Here is a 16,718-nt window from a genome sequence, read left to right as displayed (position 1 = left end):
ATCAAATTGACGAAATGCAGAAATTTCGAAGCATTTGCCATTATTTATTAGGAATATTTTAAGAAAAAATAAAAGGAAAAGGTATGCCAAATTTATCTAGAAAAGTTTACTTTTTATCCATCAAAGAAGGTGAAATTCTATGGAAGTAAAGAATAGTACAGTTTGAGAAAATAATGAACGTACCAAATATCTAAAAACAATAAAGAATAGAAGAACAAACAAATTAGTTAGGACGTCATGTCTTTGTGACATTAGTATTTTGAAGATTTAGCATGCACACCCTCCTCTTTGCTGCTCAATTCCTGATACAGACTCTGGTATTCTCTGGAGTTGGCTGCAAAATTTTAAAAGTTTCAATATAAATTAAAATAAGCGGCATTTATTCAAATAAAGAAAACCAAAAAGTTACGATTTTTTATATTAATAAAAAAAGAAATATAGCTTCTATGATCCACATAATTCCACAAATTAATTAACAATTAGAGTTTATTACGAGGTAAGAGAATTTTTTTATTAAAAAGAATCTCGGTTTTTCTAATATAATTTATATTGCAGCATTATTTGATGTACTCACCAATGTGAAGGCGTTTCTTCATCTACTATTGGCTGCCATCTGGAGTAAATAAAGGGTTCGATAATATTGAAAAAACAAAGAGAGAATGTAATTCAGTAACTTAACAAGAAAAATGTCAAAATAACAAAAATAAAAACTTCAACAATAATAACAACAATGACCATGACGAGCAAGGAGGACAAAGAGTCTAGGAATTGCAGTTTTAGTCCTTTAATAATCACTTAATTAGCTCTGATTTTTAGTCCTTATGCCATTGAGTTTAGATTTCTCAATGGGGGTAGTACTAAGACAAACAAGCTTTAATTTTCATAATTATAAAGAATTGGAGTTTATTATTGTATCTTATATATATTGTTTATAAGTATATATTTCTTCTTACAAATTAAATAGTAGAGAAATGAACGCCGGTTTATATTTATATCGAAAATTAGATGAATTGACCGTTGTACTTGACCTAAATTAGCACATAGAAATGAATTAAATGTTAACTTGATTAGTGCTTAATAATTTGTACTTACATGTTGTGATCATCTTCATTAGCAAGGGCAAGTTGTGCAGCACACAAGAATGCAGCATCCACATTGTAATCCTCCTTTGCTGAGGTCATAAAGTAATGTATATTTCCCCTTGAATCACACCATTCCTTGGCTTTCTTCTCTGAAACCTGTAAATAATACTAGTATTCTTTAACTAAAATCTTATATACATCGACAATAAATAAAATATTATAATATTACTAGCAAGTTACCTAATTTGCTTTCTAGATAATCAATTCTACTTATTATAGGCAGTTATTTTTAATTATATTTTAGATGACCTGCCACTTCCAACCAAGAGGATGTGAGTTCGAGTCACCCCAAGAGCAAGGTGGGGAGTTCTTGGAGGGAGGGAGCCAAGGGTCTATCAGAAACAACCTCTCTACCCCAGAGTAGGGGTAAGGTCTGCGTACACATTACCCTCCCCAGACCCTACTAGTGGGATTATACTGGGTTGTTTTTTACGCTTTCAGTGTCTATAAAAGTTGAAGGGGAGCCTTGGAGTAACGGTAAAATTATTTCTATGTGATCTATAGGTCACGGATTCGAGCCGTCAGCCATGGAAGCAGCGTCGACTATATACATTACATCCTTTGGAATGCGGCCCGTCCCAGACCCTACATGAGTGTGTGATACTTTGTACACCGGGCTACCCTTTTTAATGTTTCTAGAAGTTGTACTCTAAGCAAAAACATAGTATATACTATGAAGAAAATGTGTTTGACAAAAATGAGATGAGAAGAAAAAACTTACTGTCTCAATGCTGCCACCTTCCAAGTCTACTTTATTACCAATCAAGACAAAGGGGAATTTTTCTGGCTCTGTTAAGTCAGCCTGAGATCAATCACATACAAAGAAAGTGAGTAACTATTTGAAACCATGTAAAAAATGGCTATTAAAAAGGCAGCTCGGTGCACAAAGTATCTCGCATTTACGCAGGATTTGGGGAAGGGCCGTACCTCAAGGGGTGTAATATAAACAACCTACTCTAATACAAACACTAGTGGCTGCTTACACGGCTTGAACCCGTGACCGATAGGTTAAAAAAATGCCTATTATCAACTTGAAAAAAAGTTAATGATAATTAATTCACTCACCTGTTTGATGAATTCTTCATGCCAATGTTGAAGAGTCTCAAATGACTTAGGCACATTCACATCATAAACAAGAATGCAGCAATCTGCTCCTCTATAAAATGCAACACCAAGGCTATGAAACCTTTCCTGTCCTGCTGTGTCCCATATCTACCAAAAATTAAAAGAGAAATAAATCCACAATCCATTTTATGTCAAGCATTATGTGAAGTAATTCTCGATATAACAGTAAAAGCAAGACGTGCAGGTGGATTGAAAAAAAATGTTCAATGTTTCTTGTGGTGCAGTAATCACTTACTTGCAAGGTGGCTACTCTTTCATCAATCTCTAGTTCTTTAGTAGCAAAATCAGCTCCAATTGTCGCCTTGTATTGTTGTCTAAATTTCTTGAAAACATATCTATAATTGCAGTTAATGAAACACAAATTTACAAAAATCCTTGATCAAAACCTTAGTCCATAGTATTTTTTTATCTCTTAAACTTACTTTGAGAAAATCCTCTCTTCCCTTATCAGCCAAACCCTTAACAAATATTTGTAGGAAAAAAAATCATCATATAAATGAATTATCGTCCGATTTAAAAAATTCTGGCTCCACCTCTAAACAACGTTAAATAAAAAGTTTATCCAATGTTGTTGGATACTGATTCACCAAAGATGTCTTTCCCACCCTGAGAATGCAAATCATATCAAAGTGTTAGCAGTTAGCACAGAGGAATAAGAACAAAAACCATGCAGTACTTTCAAGAAAATTAGCAAATGGAAGTCGTGTGTTGCTTGGACTCTCCAAAACTGCTACTGCAACAACGTCAGTTCCTCCAAAAATACACTACTTTTGAAGGATCCAACATGCATCTGACGTCATTTTTTGAAGAGTCCAGCAACATAGCTTGAAATAGTAAAAAGGAGAGGGAAACAAAAGAAAAGAGAGCATCTTTATAAATAAAATGAATAAAGGGTAATGAAGATTCTTACCCACAATCACCAAGAACAATGACTTTGATCAAGCTTCTTAGTGGCTTAGACATGTTCAAGAAACTACCTATTACTTTGTAGTTTGAAATAATCTCTTTAGTTTTGTTTCAAAATTTTGTTATAAAGCTATATTTTTCTGGAGGGTTCAAAAGATATAGGGAGAACTAAATGGAGGACATGATCAAAAGGCCAATGAACATTTCAGATAAGTGTGGCCATTGTGTTTTTGCAATTCTCTATGTTTTGTCTACTCTTTTATGTCTAATTTCTTTGTGGTTTCTGTATAGGAAGAAGGGATTTTAAATTAGCTATGGAAGTTTAATTATTTATTGACCAAGAAGAAGATTTTTGCCAGTAAAGATTTTTGTTTTTATGACTTGGTTGGTTGGTAAAGGAATGAGTCTTTCTAGTTTGATTATATTTAATTAATATTAGGGGGTAGTGCATCCCATGTACAGTGTTGACCTTGGATTTAGGTGATTATGAATTTTGCATAATTGATTCTTCTAGATTCAAGTATTTATTCCATCTTATTCAAGAGAGGTTGTTGACTTCAGATTTTTTTCCCTTTAGGTGTGTTGGGTACGAAAGAAATTGTTTTTCTTGAAAAATAAATGATTTTCTTATTTATTTTTTCAATATTTGGTTAGGTAATAAAAAATACATTTGAAAAATATATACTTTAGGCAAATACTATATGAGACAAAAAGGGTAAGGGCGGAGGAGGGTGGTAGGCCGAGGTCTAGGGGCCGGAGTAGCGGGGGAAGGGGTTGGCTGGGGGTGGGGGTGGCCAGGGGCGAATGTAGCCCTATAGCAACGGGTTCAATTGAACCAATAACTTCTGACGCGGAGCATAAATTTATGTGCAAAAAATTTACTTAAATCGTAATAAATTGTAGATACGAACCCATAACTTTAAGATATAATGAGTTAAATACTAAGAATCTTAAATGTTGAACCCATAAAGTTTAAATCCTGGATATGCCTCTGGGAGTGGGAGTGGGCACGGGGTGGGGAAGTAGGGGTATAAGGGGTAGGGGTAGGGGGTAGGGGTAGGGGTGAGTGGGGATGAGAAATATGGTGAGTAAGATTGAAAAAGAGTTTTGGAAAATAATTTTACGAGGAAAATATTTTCTAAAGTATTTAAACCACTTAAATACGATAAAATTAGAACCAATTTTCTTTTTCAGGAGTTCTTGCATGTACTTTTATAAGATTCCCATTTTGAATTTGAGAGATAATTTCACTTGAAGACTAAGGTTTCTTAAATTACAGAACATCCCATTGTAGTTTGATGATATAATAAATATCATCTAACAGTGAGATTGAAAGTAATAAAGCTTCTTTTTTCAATAGTTCAAATTCATCAAGTGGCATTTAGGGGTGTTAATGGTTCGGTTTGGATCGGTTTTTCCCTAAAAAGAAATCAAATCAAGTAAGTCGGTTCTTAAAATATTGAAACCAAACCAAACCAATTAAATCGGTTCTTCAGGGATTCGTTTTTTTTCCGGTTTTTATCGGTTTTTCGGTTATTTATCGGGTTTTTTCTTAAATATGAGACATACACTACCAAAACACATATTCCGGCGACTACATTTTCAACGTAACACTATCAAATCAATTGCTCTTTGAGAAATCTATCATTTACCATGATATATTGATGATAATTGAATCAAATAGTGATGAATAATTTAAGTACTCAATTAAAAATCGATTATTTTTAACATGAACTAATTCTTGTACTTAGCAAAAGAAAACTACCAATTAAACTAGAATATAAAGGCAAAGAATTAGACTATTGTAATAGCAAAGAACTAGACTTAAAATACAAATGATTAATATGTACCATAACATTTTAGAAACTTTATATAAAAATATACATATATATAGGTGTAATAATAAATTTAAATAACTACTTCTATAGTTAGTTTGGTTCGGTTATTTTTTGATTAAAACCAAAACCAAACCAAATTTGATCTGTTTTTAAAATTCAAAACCAAAACCAAACCAAACCTAAAAAGTATCAGTTTTTTGGTCGGTTTGGTTCGGTTTTCGGTTTGGTTCGGTTTTTATGAACACCCCTAATGGCATTAAACTGAAGGAGAGTAGAGCGGATCCAAGATTTAAATCCCATGGGTTCAACTTCTAAGGTTTTTAGCGTTGAACCCATTATATTTTTAAAGTTATAGGTTCATATCTACTATTTATATAATTTTAATAAATTTTTACATATAAATTTTTACTGCACATCAAAAGTTATGAGTTCAGTTGAACCAATCGTCAACACACTACATACGCCCCTGATTTAGGGGAGAGAGGGCCAGAAAAGAAACCTTAGTCAAGTTTTAGTTTCATTAATAACTAAAGCTCCACATTTTTATTCTGTTTTATATCAGTCAAGAACCTATTATGGTAAGTATTCTTAATCTGATGGCGTAAAAGATTTATGTGCTGTCAAAAATCTAAGTTATAATACACAGACTATGCAGGTTATTAATTCCATGTTACTATCAATCTTGTGAAGATTTACATGATATTATTAGTCAAATGTAATCTAATTTTGTAAATATCTATATATTTAGATCGCACCAAACTTAAACTTTTAAGAAAATAATACACTATTAAAAAATATGAATTAGCGACGGACAAATTCTGTAGCTAAATAGAAATTCGCCGCGAATCCTATTTAGCGACAAATTAGCAACAAATTATCAAGAAATTTTGTTAGCTACGAGCGAATTTAGCGACATATTAACGATGAAGTTCACAACTAGTTTTAATTTTTTTGTAGCGACAAAGAAAAACAGTGAGCGAAAATTCCCCGGCAGAAAGCTGGAATGAATGAAGTTTAACTTTTACAATTTAGTTATTTCTGAGTAATGGATACCTATATCTCATATATTAATTCTCTTATTTTCCAGAAAAATAGAATTTAAAGTTCTTAGATCTGCAAAATAAGGTGGAATTAATGTGTGGTGGATGATTGTGCATAATAGATGCATATTCACAAGTCCAACTTCTACAACTACTACCTTTTTCTTCTTTCTTGTGATTTCACTTTATCAAACTAATGAACTTTCTAGTCTGATTACAATGTGTAGTTTTTCTTGTGACTATCACATGATTCAGTCCCAAAATCAGTTATGAAAAGTTGCTCTGTTTATTAAATGCCCAAAAAACTGACAAATAAGTTATATTTATAGATTTTTTAAATTATTTAAATTAAATTATCTTGATCAATTTTTGAAGTATAACTTGCAAACTAAGATACTTAGCTTTAATAACGTAAATTTTTAATACTTAAGTTACATATAAAATATCCCATGCTTTGGAAATTGGAGTGGTGTAAAGAAAGATTGACATAAACAAATTAAAAAAGTATTTCTTTTGTATATGTTCTAGTTAAGGGTGGCAAATGGGTCGGGTCGGGCTTAGGACCGATCCGGTACCGCGGGCTAAATAGGCTGGGACTGTTTGACCCACTAGAGGTGGGCTTGTGCCGGTCTTGTGGGCCGGTTCTTAGCTAGGAACCGTTAGGACCGGGCCCGTTTGGCCCGCCAAGAGACTAGGACCGGACCGGTTCCTTGGCAGGCCCAAGGGCCTAACGGATTTTTTTATTTTAAAAAAGAGCCGTTTGGCATTTGAAAAAAAAAGCCGTTGGGTATTTAAAAAATAGTCATTTAACCTCCAACTTAGCTTTAACCCCAGCTTTTTATTATTACACTTTTTTTCTATTTCCTATTATAAATACCCCCTCATTCTTTCATTTTCTTATAAAATCAATCTATCAAAATCTCTCTCTACTTTTCTTCTATACTTGCTACAATTGTTTACTTTATCAAAAAGAATAGTGAAAAAATTGCGAGGTTGCTACTATTGGTTACTTTATTCCAAAAAATAGTCAAAAAATATTGAGGTCGTTACAATTTGTGAAAGAGTTGTGAAGTTGGTGAACTGGAGTCCTCAAGTCTTCAACGATAATCAATTTTCAACAAGTTGTTCGTCAATTCGGTAAACTCGTTCCAACTCTTAAGTCTTAATATTATAATTTTGTTTGTTTTATTTATTTGCTATTACTTGATTAATTAAGATATAACATGTAACGTGTATGAACAAAAATTAGTATATATTATGTAACTTGTATTTGACACTTCTTGATTAGTTCTTTTTTCTTCTCAATAGTGGTATTAGCACCTTGGGGGAGGAAGACTAAGAAAGATATTGCCATATTTTTATTGCGATAATAAAATTATAAGGCATTGCTTTGAATATCTTTTTATAATATTTTTATCTTTAAATTTGAATTAAAAAATTAGGTCACAATTCTATAATAAAATTACAAGGCATTGCCTTAGATATTTTTTTTAACATCTTTTTGTCTCTAATTTCTATTTAATTTTTAAAAAGATTACTGCTTAGCTGTTGGGCCCATTTAGCTCGTTGGAACTGCGGGCCCGGCCCGTTTAGCCCGGAAACATGAGTTCATGGGCCCGGTCAAAAACACGTTTAGCCCGTTCATTTAAGGATCGGGACCGGCCCAGGATCACGACCCATGAGAGCGGCCCGTTTAGGGCCTGGCCCGCCCCACTTGCCACGCTCAGTTCTAGTATTCCTTTACTGCTCAAACTGGAGTATTCGAAAATTTTAAAAGAATTACTTTTTATTTTTTGTTCCTGCTTAGCTGGCAAAAAAAATGTCCAAGCATAAGTTTTCTATTTGTTCATTAAGCTAATCATGTCAAATCATTGACAAAAAAATAGTCATGAACTCATGATTAAGCTACACCTAATGATTGTTGGACCAAAATGTGTAAATCTTCAGTTAAAATAATTAATTGTATGTGATGAAGGATTAAGCCTAGTTAACAATAATATTCCTGGATTTTACAACCAGTTAACACCAATAACGTAGGATAATGTAGGCGAGGGATTAAATGCAGTGTGCATTTAAAATTTCAAGAGGAGTAATGATGGAAGAATATCAAACAATAAATAAAAATAAATGACATTAACGTAAATAAGGGGAATAATTCACCCTATATTGAATGAGGTGGATGATTCTTCTTTCTGACAGTGATGAGTGACAGACAAATCTTAGAATATCGAAATTATTCTCGGCTCTGATGGAAAAGTATGGAATAATGGATGGTAGAATCTTATTAGAAAGGTAGTGTTTGTATTTTTTCTACAGAGAATCTTCTTCTCAAAAAGTGCTCTTATCAGAAAGTGTTACATGCCCTTTCCCCTTATCTCTCTTTCTATTTATACGGGATATATCCCCAATCAACCCTAAAAGTACCGATACATAGAATATTTAATGGAATATTCCCTTAAATATTCTATTACAAAAACTAGCCATTAGTACCTTCCTTGATACTTGACCTTGGCCGTTATTGACCGCACGGCTACGAGCCCCGCTATCTATTAGTTGACCTCGGCCACATCATTTTTCATAATACCACTCTGTGCTAAATCCCATTGAGGCAGATTTTGACCTATACAGTTAGTCTCTCCACTTATTGGTGTCGACCCTTGGCGACCTCGATGAGCGGACTCTGTTAGTTATGGTTGAGAGGTTTAGATGAGTAGGTCGAGTAGTTTTCAGACGGGGTGGAAACGTGGCCTTCTGTGAGCCGGAACCCAGGGTCACGTCATTTAAGAGTGATGTCATGTCATCGTACGTCATTACTACGAGTTTTCTCGATACCTTGCATCGTTTCCTATGCCTCTGCCGCTTCCATTCCTGAGCTGGGTAACGACGGTTTGCTTTCTCAATATTGATGCCTGAACTCTTATAAATAGGGGTACAAAACCCTTTGCCTTACTCTTTGCAATCTAAATATTAGACCTTCATACCTTCTGCTTCCTTCCTCATTCAGAATCCTTACTCTTTTGAACTTACTTCCATATTCTTGCTTTTACTGATTCTGGTGGCTCCTGCTACTCGACTCTTCTATGTTTACACCTCTTTTATTCATAAACAAGGATAGTCAACATGTTTCCTAGTTCTGGGGGGTAGGGGGTAGGGGTACCTGACCCCGTTCCTTTGGCAGTGCGTATGCCTCCCCATGACGATAGGGTTGCCATTGTTGTAGAGGATGAAAACTTTCCTATGGTGGAAGAAATAATTCCCCGTAACGAGAAAGCTAGATCTGACTTTTCAAAACCTCCCGAGGACGACCCTGAGGCCACGAAATCGATGATGGATGCGGTTGCTCTTGCTAATTTTAGGGTGAAGTTCAAAATTCTGGCCCACATCGATCTGGTCCCGGCTGGTCGTGACGTGGTGCAGATTCATCGCCCCGGATACTGCGCATTTTACACGTATCCATTTTATGTGAGCTACTCATTTCCTCTTCTCCCATTAGCAGAGGAATTCTGCCGCTACTACGGCATCTGCCCGGCCTAACTTTCTCTTAAAATCTACAAACTCATCCATATGTTAATGAAGTACGCGAAATTGGCCGGCCGCGGGATCTCTCTTCGCCACCTGATGTACCTCTTCGCGCCCAGTTTCTATAGGGGGATGATATTACATCTTCGTCACCGAGGAAGTAAGAGCTTGGTAGTAAAGATGGACGATAAAGCGAATCGTCGATTTTGGCTCAGCTACTTCTACGTCAAGATTGAGGACATGGTGACAAATGCGAATGGATTTCCCGAGGCATGGAATTATGCCCGTAAGTATTTTTTACTAAGCATTTATTTTGCTCATTTTGATTGTAGCCTAACATTCTGCCTTTATCTCGTTCAGCTGAGACTTTGCCCCCTCCTTTGGTTGTGGATATTCTTGACTGGGTTAGCCAGGTCTTGCCTCACACATTGGGGATTAGCGAATGGTCGGCCTTTTTCAAGAAGTTCGGGCCCAAGCTTTCAGCGCCCGATGAGTTTGCCCATTTTGAATCTTTATTGTCGTGGCCTTCTGGTCGTTTGCTTATTGTTTTGTGGGGATCGACCTCCTAATCTTCTTTTTCTTCTCTTTGGTTTCTAGCCCGGGGATCCTCGAGGAGATCGAAGGCCCCTACTCCTGCGTTTTGCCAGATGCACACTTCAATAGGGTCCGCCCCTGCTGTGACTATGGCCAATCTTTCCCGGTCATCCACTTCTATTTGGCCTCCGATTTTGGCAAGACCGGCTCGATCGTCAGCGACTTCAATACCAGAGACTCCGGCCTCTCCCTTGCTTCATATAATAGATGAAGAGTCTTTACCGATCGAGGAGGATTTGGTCCCTCGTAAAAGAAGGTCAGTGGACGTTGGGGATGGGACAATCCTAGCCGTATATTCTACGAGGAACGAATGCGAACCGGCCTCTGTTGTTCCTGAAGGCGGTGCAAAATTTCCATCTGGGGTCCTGCTATCAGCGAAAGCCGCAGAGAGCGTGCCCTTTCTTGATGCCAATGTCGGAACTGGTTGAGTGTCCGTGGAGGTTCTGGGTACTATACGGCAAGATGTGCCATCGTCCTCGCAACCATTTGATGTTCCCACCTCGTTTACCGATGAGAGAGGTAAGGGGGTTGCTGAGGATGGTTACGAGACGGGCTCCGATATGGACCCTGAGGAGGTTAGGATGATGGGAGAAGGACTCACCTGGCTCGAGGTGAGATTGGAGGGAACTACGCAGACCATTGCGATCCCTCTGGGCCGGGATCTGCTTGTTGATACTGAGGATGTGGTCCCTTCTCTTGGTCCTCTCTGTTCCAACGTGGAGGGTAAAACCCTTGAGAAACTGAAAGATTCCACATTGTCGAGGAATATAGTCGGCCTTGCTCTTAGGGTAAGTTTGGTATTTCATTAGTATGTTCGTTCATGTCGAATCTAATTTTATTCTTACTTGCTCTGGTTTTATTTTCAGACTGTGATCTTAGAGATCGAAAGCTCCCACCGAGAGGAGAGGCAGAAGGCCATTTTCCAAAATATAGAGTGGAAATATCGCGAGTATCGTGATAAGTATCGCGAGCTTTGCAGGCGGCTTGGTAGGAGTAGCAACTTCCGAGCTCACCTAAATGAGCTAAAGGAGAAGGATGACGAATTGGTGAAGGTCATCGAAAAATGTAGTGAGCTCGAGGGGGCGTTGAAGGATAAGGAAGAGGAACTCGAGGTGAGCAGGAGAGTCGAGGCCCAATGCGCCGACCTTCAAGCCCAAGTGAGCTCACTGCGGGCCGAGCTCGAAGAAAGTCTAATCAAGGCGGATATTCTGGGTGGTGAGCTCACCGAGAGGATAGCGGACTTAAAGAAGTCGTAATCGGACCGGTTGGTGACTTTGAGGCAAGTAGAGACATCGAAGGCCGTAATCCGCATTCTTCGTTCAGAGTGGGCAAGTGATTTGGAGATGGCGAGGCTCAGAGATGAGCGACTTGACGAGTGTATAGGGGAGTTGGAGAGAGAAAATTCGGGCCTTAACGAACGAGTTGTCGCCCTCGAAGCCGAGAAGTCCCGGTTATTGGCTCAACCATCCTCTTCTCACGCTCTGCCTTTCCTAATATTCAATGGGATCTGTATGAGATATGGATCCATATCGAGGCCCAAAGGGATATATTTAGGGAATTGATGGCGGCGAGGAAAGTTTCTGAGGCCGACTTCGAGGATGCTCGCGCTAAGGCACGCTCGGCTCGGACTGCTTGTGGCTATGATCTTGATATGCCGGAGGCTGGTGATGGCGAGGAGGACACAGGCGTGGACGGGATTGAACAAGATGCCTGGTATGAGGATGAGTATTCTGAAGGGGGTGGCGACGGTACCAGCGAAGAGGCGGGCGGAGATGACCTAGGCAGTCGGATAGATGATGTTGCTAGGTTAGGTAGCGACTAGTTGCTTTTCTTTCTTTTTCTTGTAGGTTTTGTACATATTTTTGCGGGCATTTGTTCTAGCCTTTGTAAGGAATATATTTTATGAAATGCCATTTTTGCTACTCGTACCTGACTCTTTTCCTTCTGTTCGGGCTTGTATGTCTCTTTCTTTTGTTTTGCCATTTGGTCGCTTTAGTCGTAAGAACTTGGTTTATGCGTGTTGAACTAGGTCAAAACAGAACTAAGTTTCTATCGCGGCCGGGGCCGGTATGTGTTAACTCGAACGAGGTCGAATGTGACCTACACTTAGTTAATTTGAAATGAGGTCGAATGTAACTTAGTTAATCCGAACGAGGTCCAATGTAACTTAGTTAATCCGAACGAGGTCTAATGTAACTTAGTTAATTCGAACGAGGTCGAATGTAACTTAGTTAATCCGAACAAGGTCGAATGTAACCCATACTTAGTTAATTCGAACAAGGTCGAGTGTGAGTTAATTCGAGTGAGATCGAATGTAACTTTAATTTAATTATGGCGGGGGGCCGAGCGGGTGTTGATTCGAATGAGGTCAAATGTAACCCGCACTTAGTTAATTCGAGCAAGGTCGAATGTGGGTTAATTCGAGCAAGGTCGAATGTAACTTTTATTTAATTGTGGCCGGGGACCGAGTGGGTGTTGATTCGAATGAGGTCGAATATAACCTGTACTTAGTTGGTTCGAGCAAGGTCAAATATGGGTTAATTCGAGCAAGGTCAAATGTAACTTTTATTTAATTGTGGCCGGGAGCCGAGCATGTGTTGATTCGAACAAGGTCGAATGTAACCCGTACTTAGTTGGTTCGAGCAAGGTCGAATGTAACTTTTATTTAATTGTGGCCGGAGGCGGAACGGGTGTTGATTCGAATAAGGTCGAATGTAACCCGTACTTAGATATTGAGGCAATGTTGCTATGGCGAAAGTATGGACTTCATAAATTTGTGTTTTGCTCATATACTTGGAGAAAGTTACATGTTTTTCCGGGATGGCATTCCAGTCCTAGTCTATCTAGTCCCTTCATTGGGCGACCCAGAGAAGTGTTGAGAGGTTGGGCAATGAACTGCCCATCCGGTGCCTTCCATTCGTATTTCAACTTGAAGTGTCCCCCTTATCGCCTCGTTAAAAACCTCATTGAGAAAACCCAACTGGGACAAAACTTAAGAGAGGGAAAAAAGAGTACGACTTGGAGAACGCTTCTTCTTAAAAGTTAAAGTACTTGAGGTATGTGATGTTCCAGTTGTTTGGTAGTAGTTTTCCTTCCATTGTTTCTAGTTGGAAAGACCATTTGTTTGCTGTTACCGTGATTTTTATGGACCGTCCCAATTTGTTCCCAGTTTGCCTTCCTACGGGTCTTTGTTTGCTTGTGTTTTGGCTTTGAGCACGTAATCCCCGACTTTGAGTGGTCTGATCCTTGCCTTTTTGTTATAATAACGTTCTGCCTGTTATTTTTGGGCGATCATCCTTATGTAGGCCATATCTCCTCGTTCTTCTGCTAGCCGAGCTCTTGGCTTATGCTTTCATCATTCCTCGGCCTGTTCTCATAGGAATATATCAAACTGGGCTCTCTGACTTCGACTGGTATTACCGCATCAGTCCCATATACTAATGAGTAAGGCATCTCTCCTATGCTCATCTTTGGCGTTGTACGGTAGGCCCAAAGCACTTCTGGTAACAACTTCAGCCATAGTCTCTTGGCATCTTCATGATGTTCAATATTGATTTATTGGAGGAGATAATTCCGAAGAAAGCCTGTTGGCAGCAGGTAGAGAGGCGCCATACCTACTCCCTCAGTAAAGAAGAAGACATCTACAATTTTCTATTTAGATTTTTCTAAGGACATGCAAATTGATTTGTCCCCGATATCTCTTAGGGCATTGCGATAACAAGCGATTTGTGATCAATAAAAAGTACCACCGGATTCTATACCCATCACCCAACTCGATCGGTCGGTTGGCCCACCTAACAGATGATGAGATTCTCGATCGATTTGATCGAATTTCAAAAAGTCTTTCTCACTATTCAGAACAGTGGAGCTTTCGATCAAGATCTTCTCGCCTCACTCGAATCGGAACCTTTATGCGTTGGTAGGCTTTCGACTCAATCTAATAGCCTACTTATCGGGCGCCAATAAAAGAGAAAGTTTTTGCATGGGCTCATCATCTGATGCAGAACCGATGCGAGAGGGAGAAGCAGGGATTGATAGCTTTCAAGAACTAGTGGAAAGGAAAGACTTATTCCCTGCATTCCTTCCTTTCCAAAAAAAGTAAATTAGTTTGGGCTGGCATAGGCATAAAAGATTTGATTGAATGAATGCCACCTTGGTAGTTTTCAAACAAATCCAATGTTGGGCCAAGCCTTGCCAGCCGGTAATAGCCGAAGGCAAAAAAGGGGGAGATAGGGAAGAGGAGATTAAGTCTCTTTTGAATCCCAGGGATTGCCTTAGGGAAGAGGCCAGTCCCTGAAAAAGCCATCTCGATTGGTATCATTCAAATGTGAATATAGGCCTGATTGAAGCATAAAAGTGAAATAATAACTAACTCTCAGTTTGGTCCTACTTTTGGTTTATTTTGTTACTAAAAAGTGCGGAACCACATATTGGATTACTCCAGTGCGGCACGAAGCTTTCCTGTGTTACACTGAAAAAAAGGACCTAAGAGACGACTGATTATCCTATATATAATATCTACTCTAAAGATTAAGAGGATAGAGGGTCTCCCTTCCATAGATTCGATTGGGATTGATTCTCAGGATCGAGCCCTTATCAGAGGCGTGCCTACCGACACCTGTCAAAGTCTTCGGCTTGCACGACGTCTCCTTCCATTTGCTCCAGCTATGAAAGAAAAGAATGGGCGCAACACTTTATTCTCTTCTACCGCTCTTTGTTTACTTCTGGCCTTCCCGAACTCCTACACGGGCGGAGTCAGATCTTGGAGTAAGCTCCTTTCCATGGGCAATCTACTCAAGAGTCCTAAGTTTTTATGGATTCCTTCTTTGTTACCGGGGTCGACCCCTAAGCCATAATGTCTCAAAACGAGGAGGCCATAGAGAAACTTTTTTTTATTCCTTTGTTTCGAACTTCGTGAAGAACTCCATTCTATCTCTCCCTCGTTACGAACAAAAAAGTGGGGCTGCGCCCCAGTTATACACTCCCTTCGTTCTACGAACCCTTGTTGATTCTGAACTTCGTTCGCGAAGGAACCGGACTTTTGACGGGCCAGCCCTTTTTTATGCGCCGCTTTACCCTGAAAGGAAAATGAGCTTTGCTCCTCTGGGCGCTAGGCGCTCCCGTGGTTCGCGAGAAGGAAAAAGGAGTCAGTCACTAAGGGAAATAACTCTTGATTGAGAAAAGATTCCTCTTGCCGGTTGCCCGTGGGGTGGTACGGTGTTGAGAGTATTCTTTTGATATACCATTTTTCAAAAAATTCGGCGACCATTTTTCCAGTAAATTGGGGTCCGTTGTCGCAACTGATCTCTATGGGGAGGCTGAAGCGGCACACAATATTTTTCCATATGAAGGCGATCACTTCCTGTTCGCGTATCTGGGTGAATGCTCCTGCTTCTACCCATTTAGAAAAGTAGTCAGTTAAAACCAAAAGAAATCGTACGTTACCTCGCCCCACAGGGAGGGGGCCGACGATGTCCATTCCCTACTTGATGAACGACCAAGGGGAAGTGACCGAGTTGGGGTGCTCGCCCGTTTGATGGATCATTAGGGCGTATTTTTGGCATTGCTCACATTTTTTCATGAAGTCTGCAACATCTTCTTTTATAGTGGGCCAGTAATAACCTGCCCGTATGAGACATCTGACAAGAGCTCTATCACCGGAATGAGCTTCACAATGGCCTTCGTGGACTTCTTCTAGGACGCGCTGCGTTTGATTTGGGCCTAAGAATTTTGCCAGGGGGCCGCCATACGTCCTCTTGTATAGGTCGTTATGAATGATGTTGAACCTAGCTTCTTGCATCCGAAGCTTATTGGCTTCCTTTTATCATCTGGGAGTACGCTATCCTGCAAGTATGTAATAATACGGTTGCGCCAGTCCCAAGTTAGATTTATGGTCTTTACCTCGATTTGATCTATTGATGAGTGAAGGAGGGTGAACACGTTTCTTTCTCCGGTTATGCTTTTAGTTGGCTGCTGCTAATTTGGCGAGGCCGTCTGCTTCGATGTTTTGTGCTTGAGGAATCTGGTCGAGCTGGCATTCGTTGAATTCGGGCAGTAGTTTGTAGATCTCGACCTGATATTTTTGTAACCTTTGCTCTTTGATCTGGAAAGTCCCTGTGACTTGGTTGGCAACGAGTTGAGAGTCGCAGCGTGGTATGACCCATCTCGCCCCGTACTTGAGTGCTAGCCTTAACCCTGCAATTATGACCTCATACTCGGCCTCATTGCTAGTCATGTCCGGTACCTTATGGACTGGCGAATCACTTCGCCTGTTGGGACTTCGAGTACAAGTCCCAGTCCGGACCCTGATACATTAGAAGCACCATCGGTGTACAAAATCCATAGATCTTGTGTTTGTAGAGAAGCATGGGCGACTTCTTTTTCGACTTCGGGTATTGTTTTTGCGCTGAAGTCGGAAAGGATTTGTGGTCTTATCACCGTTTGCGGTTGATATGTGATATCATGCTCGCTTAATTCTATGGCTCATTTGGCTAACCTGCCCGATAGCTGGGGATTATGCAAAATGCTTCTCAAGGGGCAAGTTGTGACTACCT

The 16,718-nt window shown here is 39.4% G+C and overlaps 1 protein-coding gene across 2 annotated transcripts; it reads right to left on the bottom strand.

The window, feature by feature from the left end:
• Window positions 1–6: 6 nt before the first annotated feature.
• LOC104119395 (ras-related protein Rab7-like) lies at window positions 7–3,564 on the bottom strand. 2 transcript variants are annotated; one of them, XM_009630882.4, is made up of 8 exons: window positions 3,178–3,561; window positions 2,847–2,873; window positions 2,503–2,602; window positions 2,208–2,354; window positions 1,864–1,944; window positions 1,093–1,238; window positions 575–613; window positions 7–334 (listed from the first exon to the last, which is right to left on the bottom strand). In XM_009630882.4, exons 1-8 carry the CDS (start codon window positions 3,228–3,230, stop codon window positions 268–270), a joined length of 660 nt encoding a protein of 219 aa, XP_009629177.1. In that variant the 5' UTR covers window positions 3,231–3,561; the 3' UTR covers window positions 7–267. The 2 variants fall into 2 exon arrangements, with proteins under 2 accessions (XP_009629177.1, XP_033508224.1); XM_033652333.2 differs by lacking the exon at window positions 575–613 and having other exon boundaries at window positions 3,178–3,564.
• Between the last annotated feature and the right edge of the window lie 13,154 nt (window positions 3,565–16,718).

Source organism: Nicotiana tomentosiformis, chromosome 5 (assembly GCF_000390325.3).
Source record: "Nicotiana tomentosiformis chromosome 5, ASM39032v3, whole genome shotgun sequence".
In the NCBI taxonomy this organism is placed as follows: domain Eukaryota; kingdom Viridiplantae; phylum Streptophyta; class Magnoliopsida; order Solanales; family Solanaceae; genus Nicotiana; species Nicotiana tomentosiformis.
The sequence above is the reverse complement of the archived record's forward strand: the minus strand, read 5'-3'. Positions and strand labels throughout refer to the sequence as shown.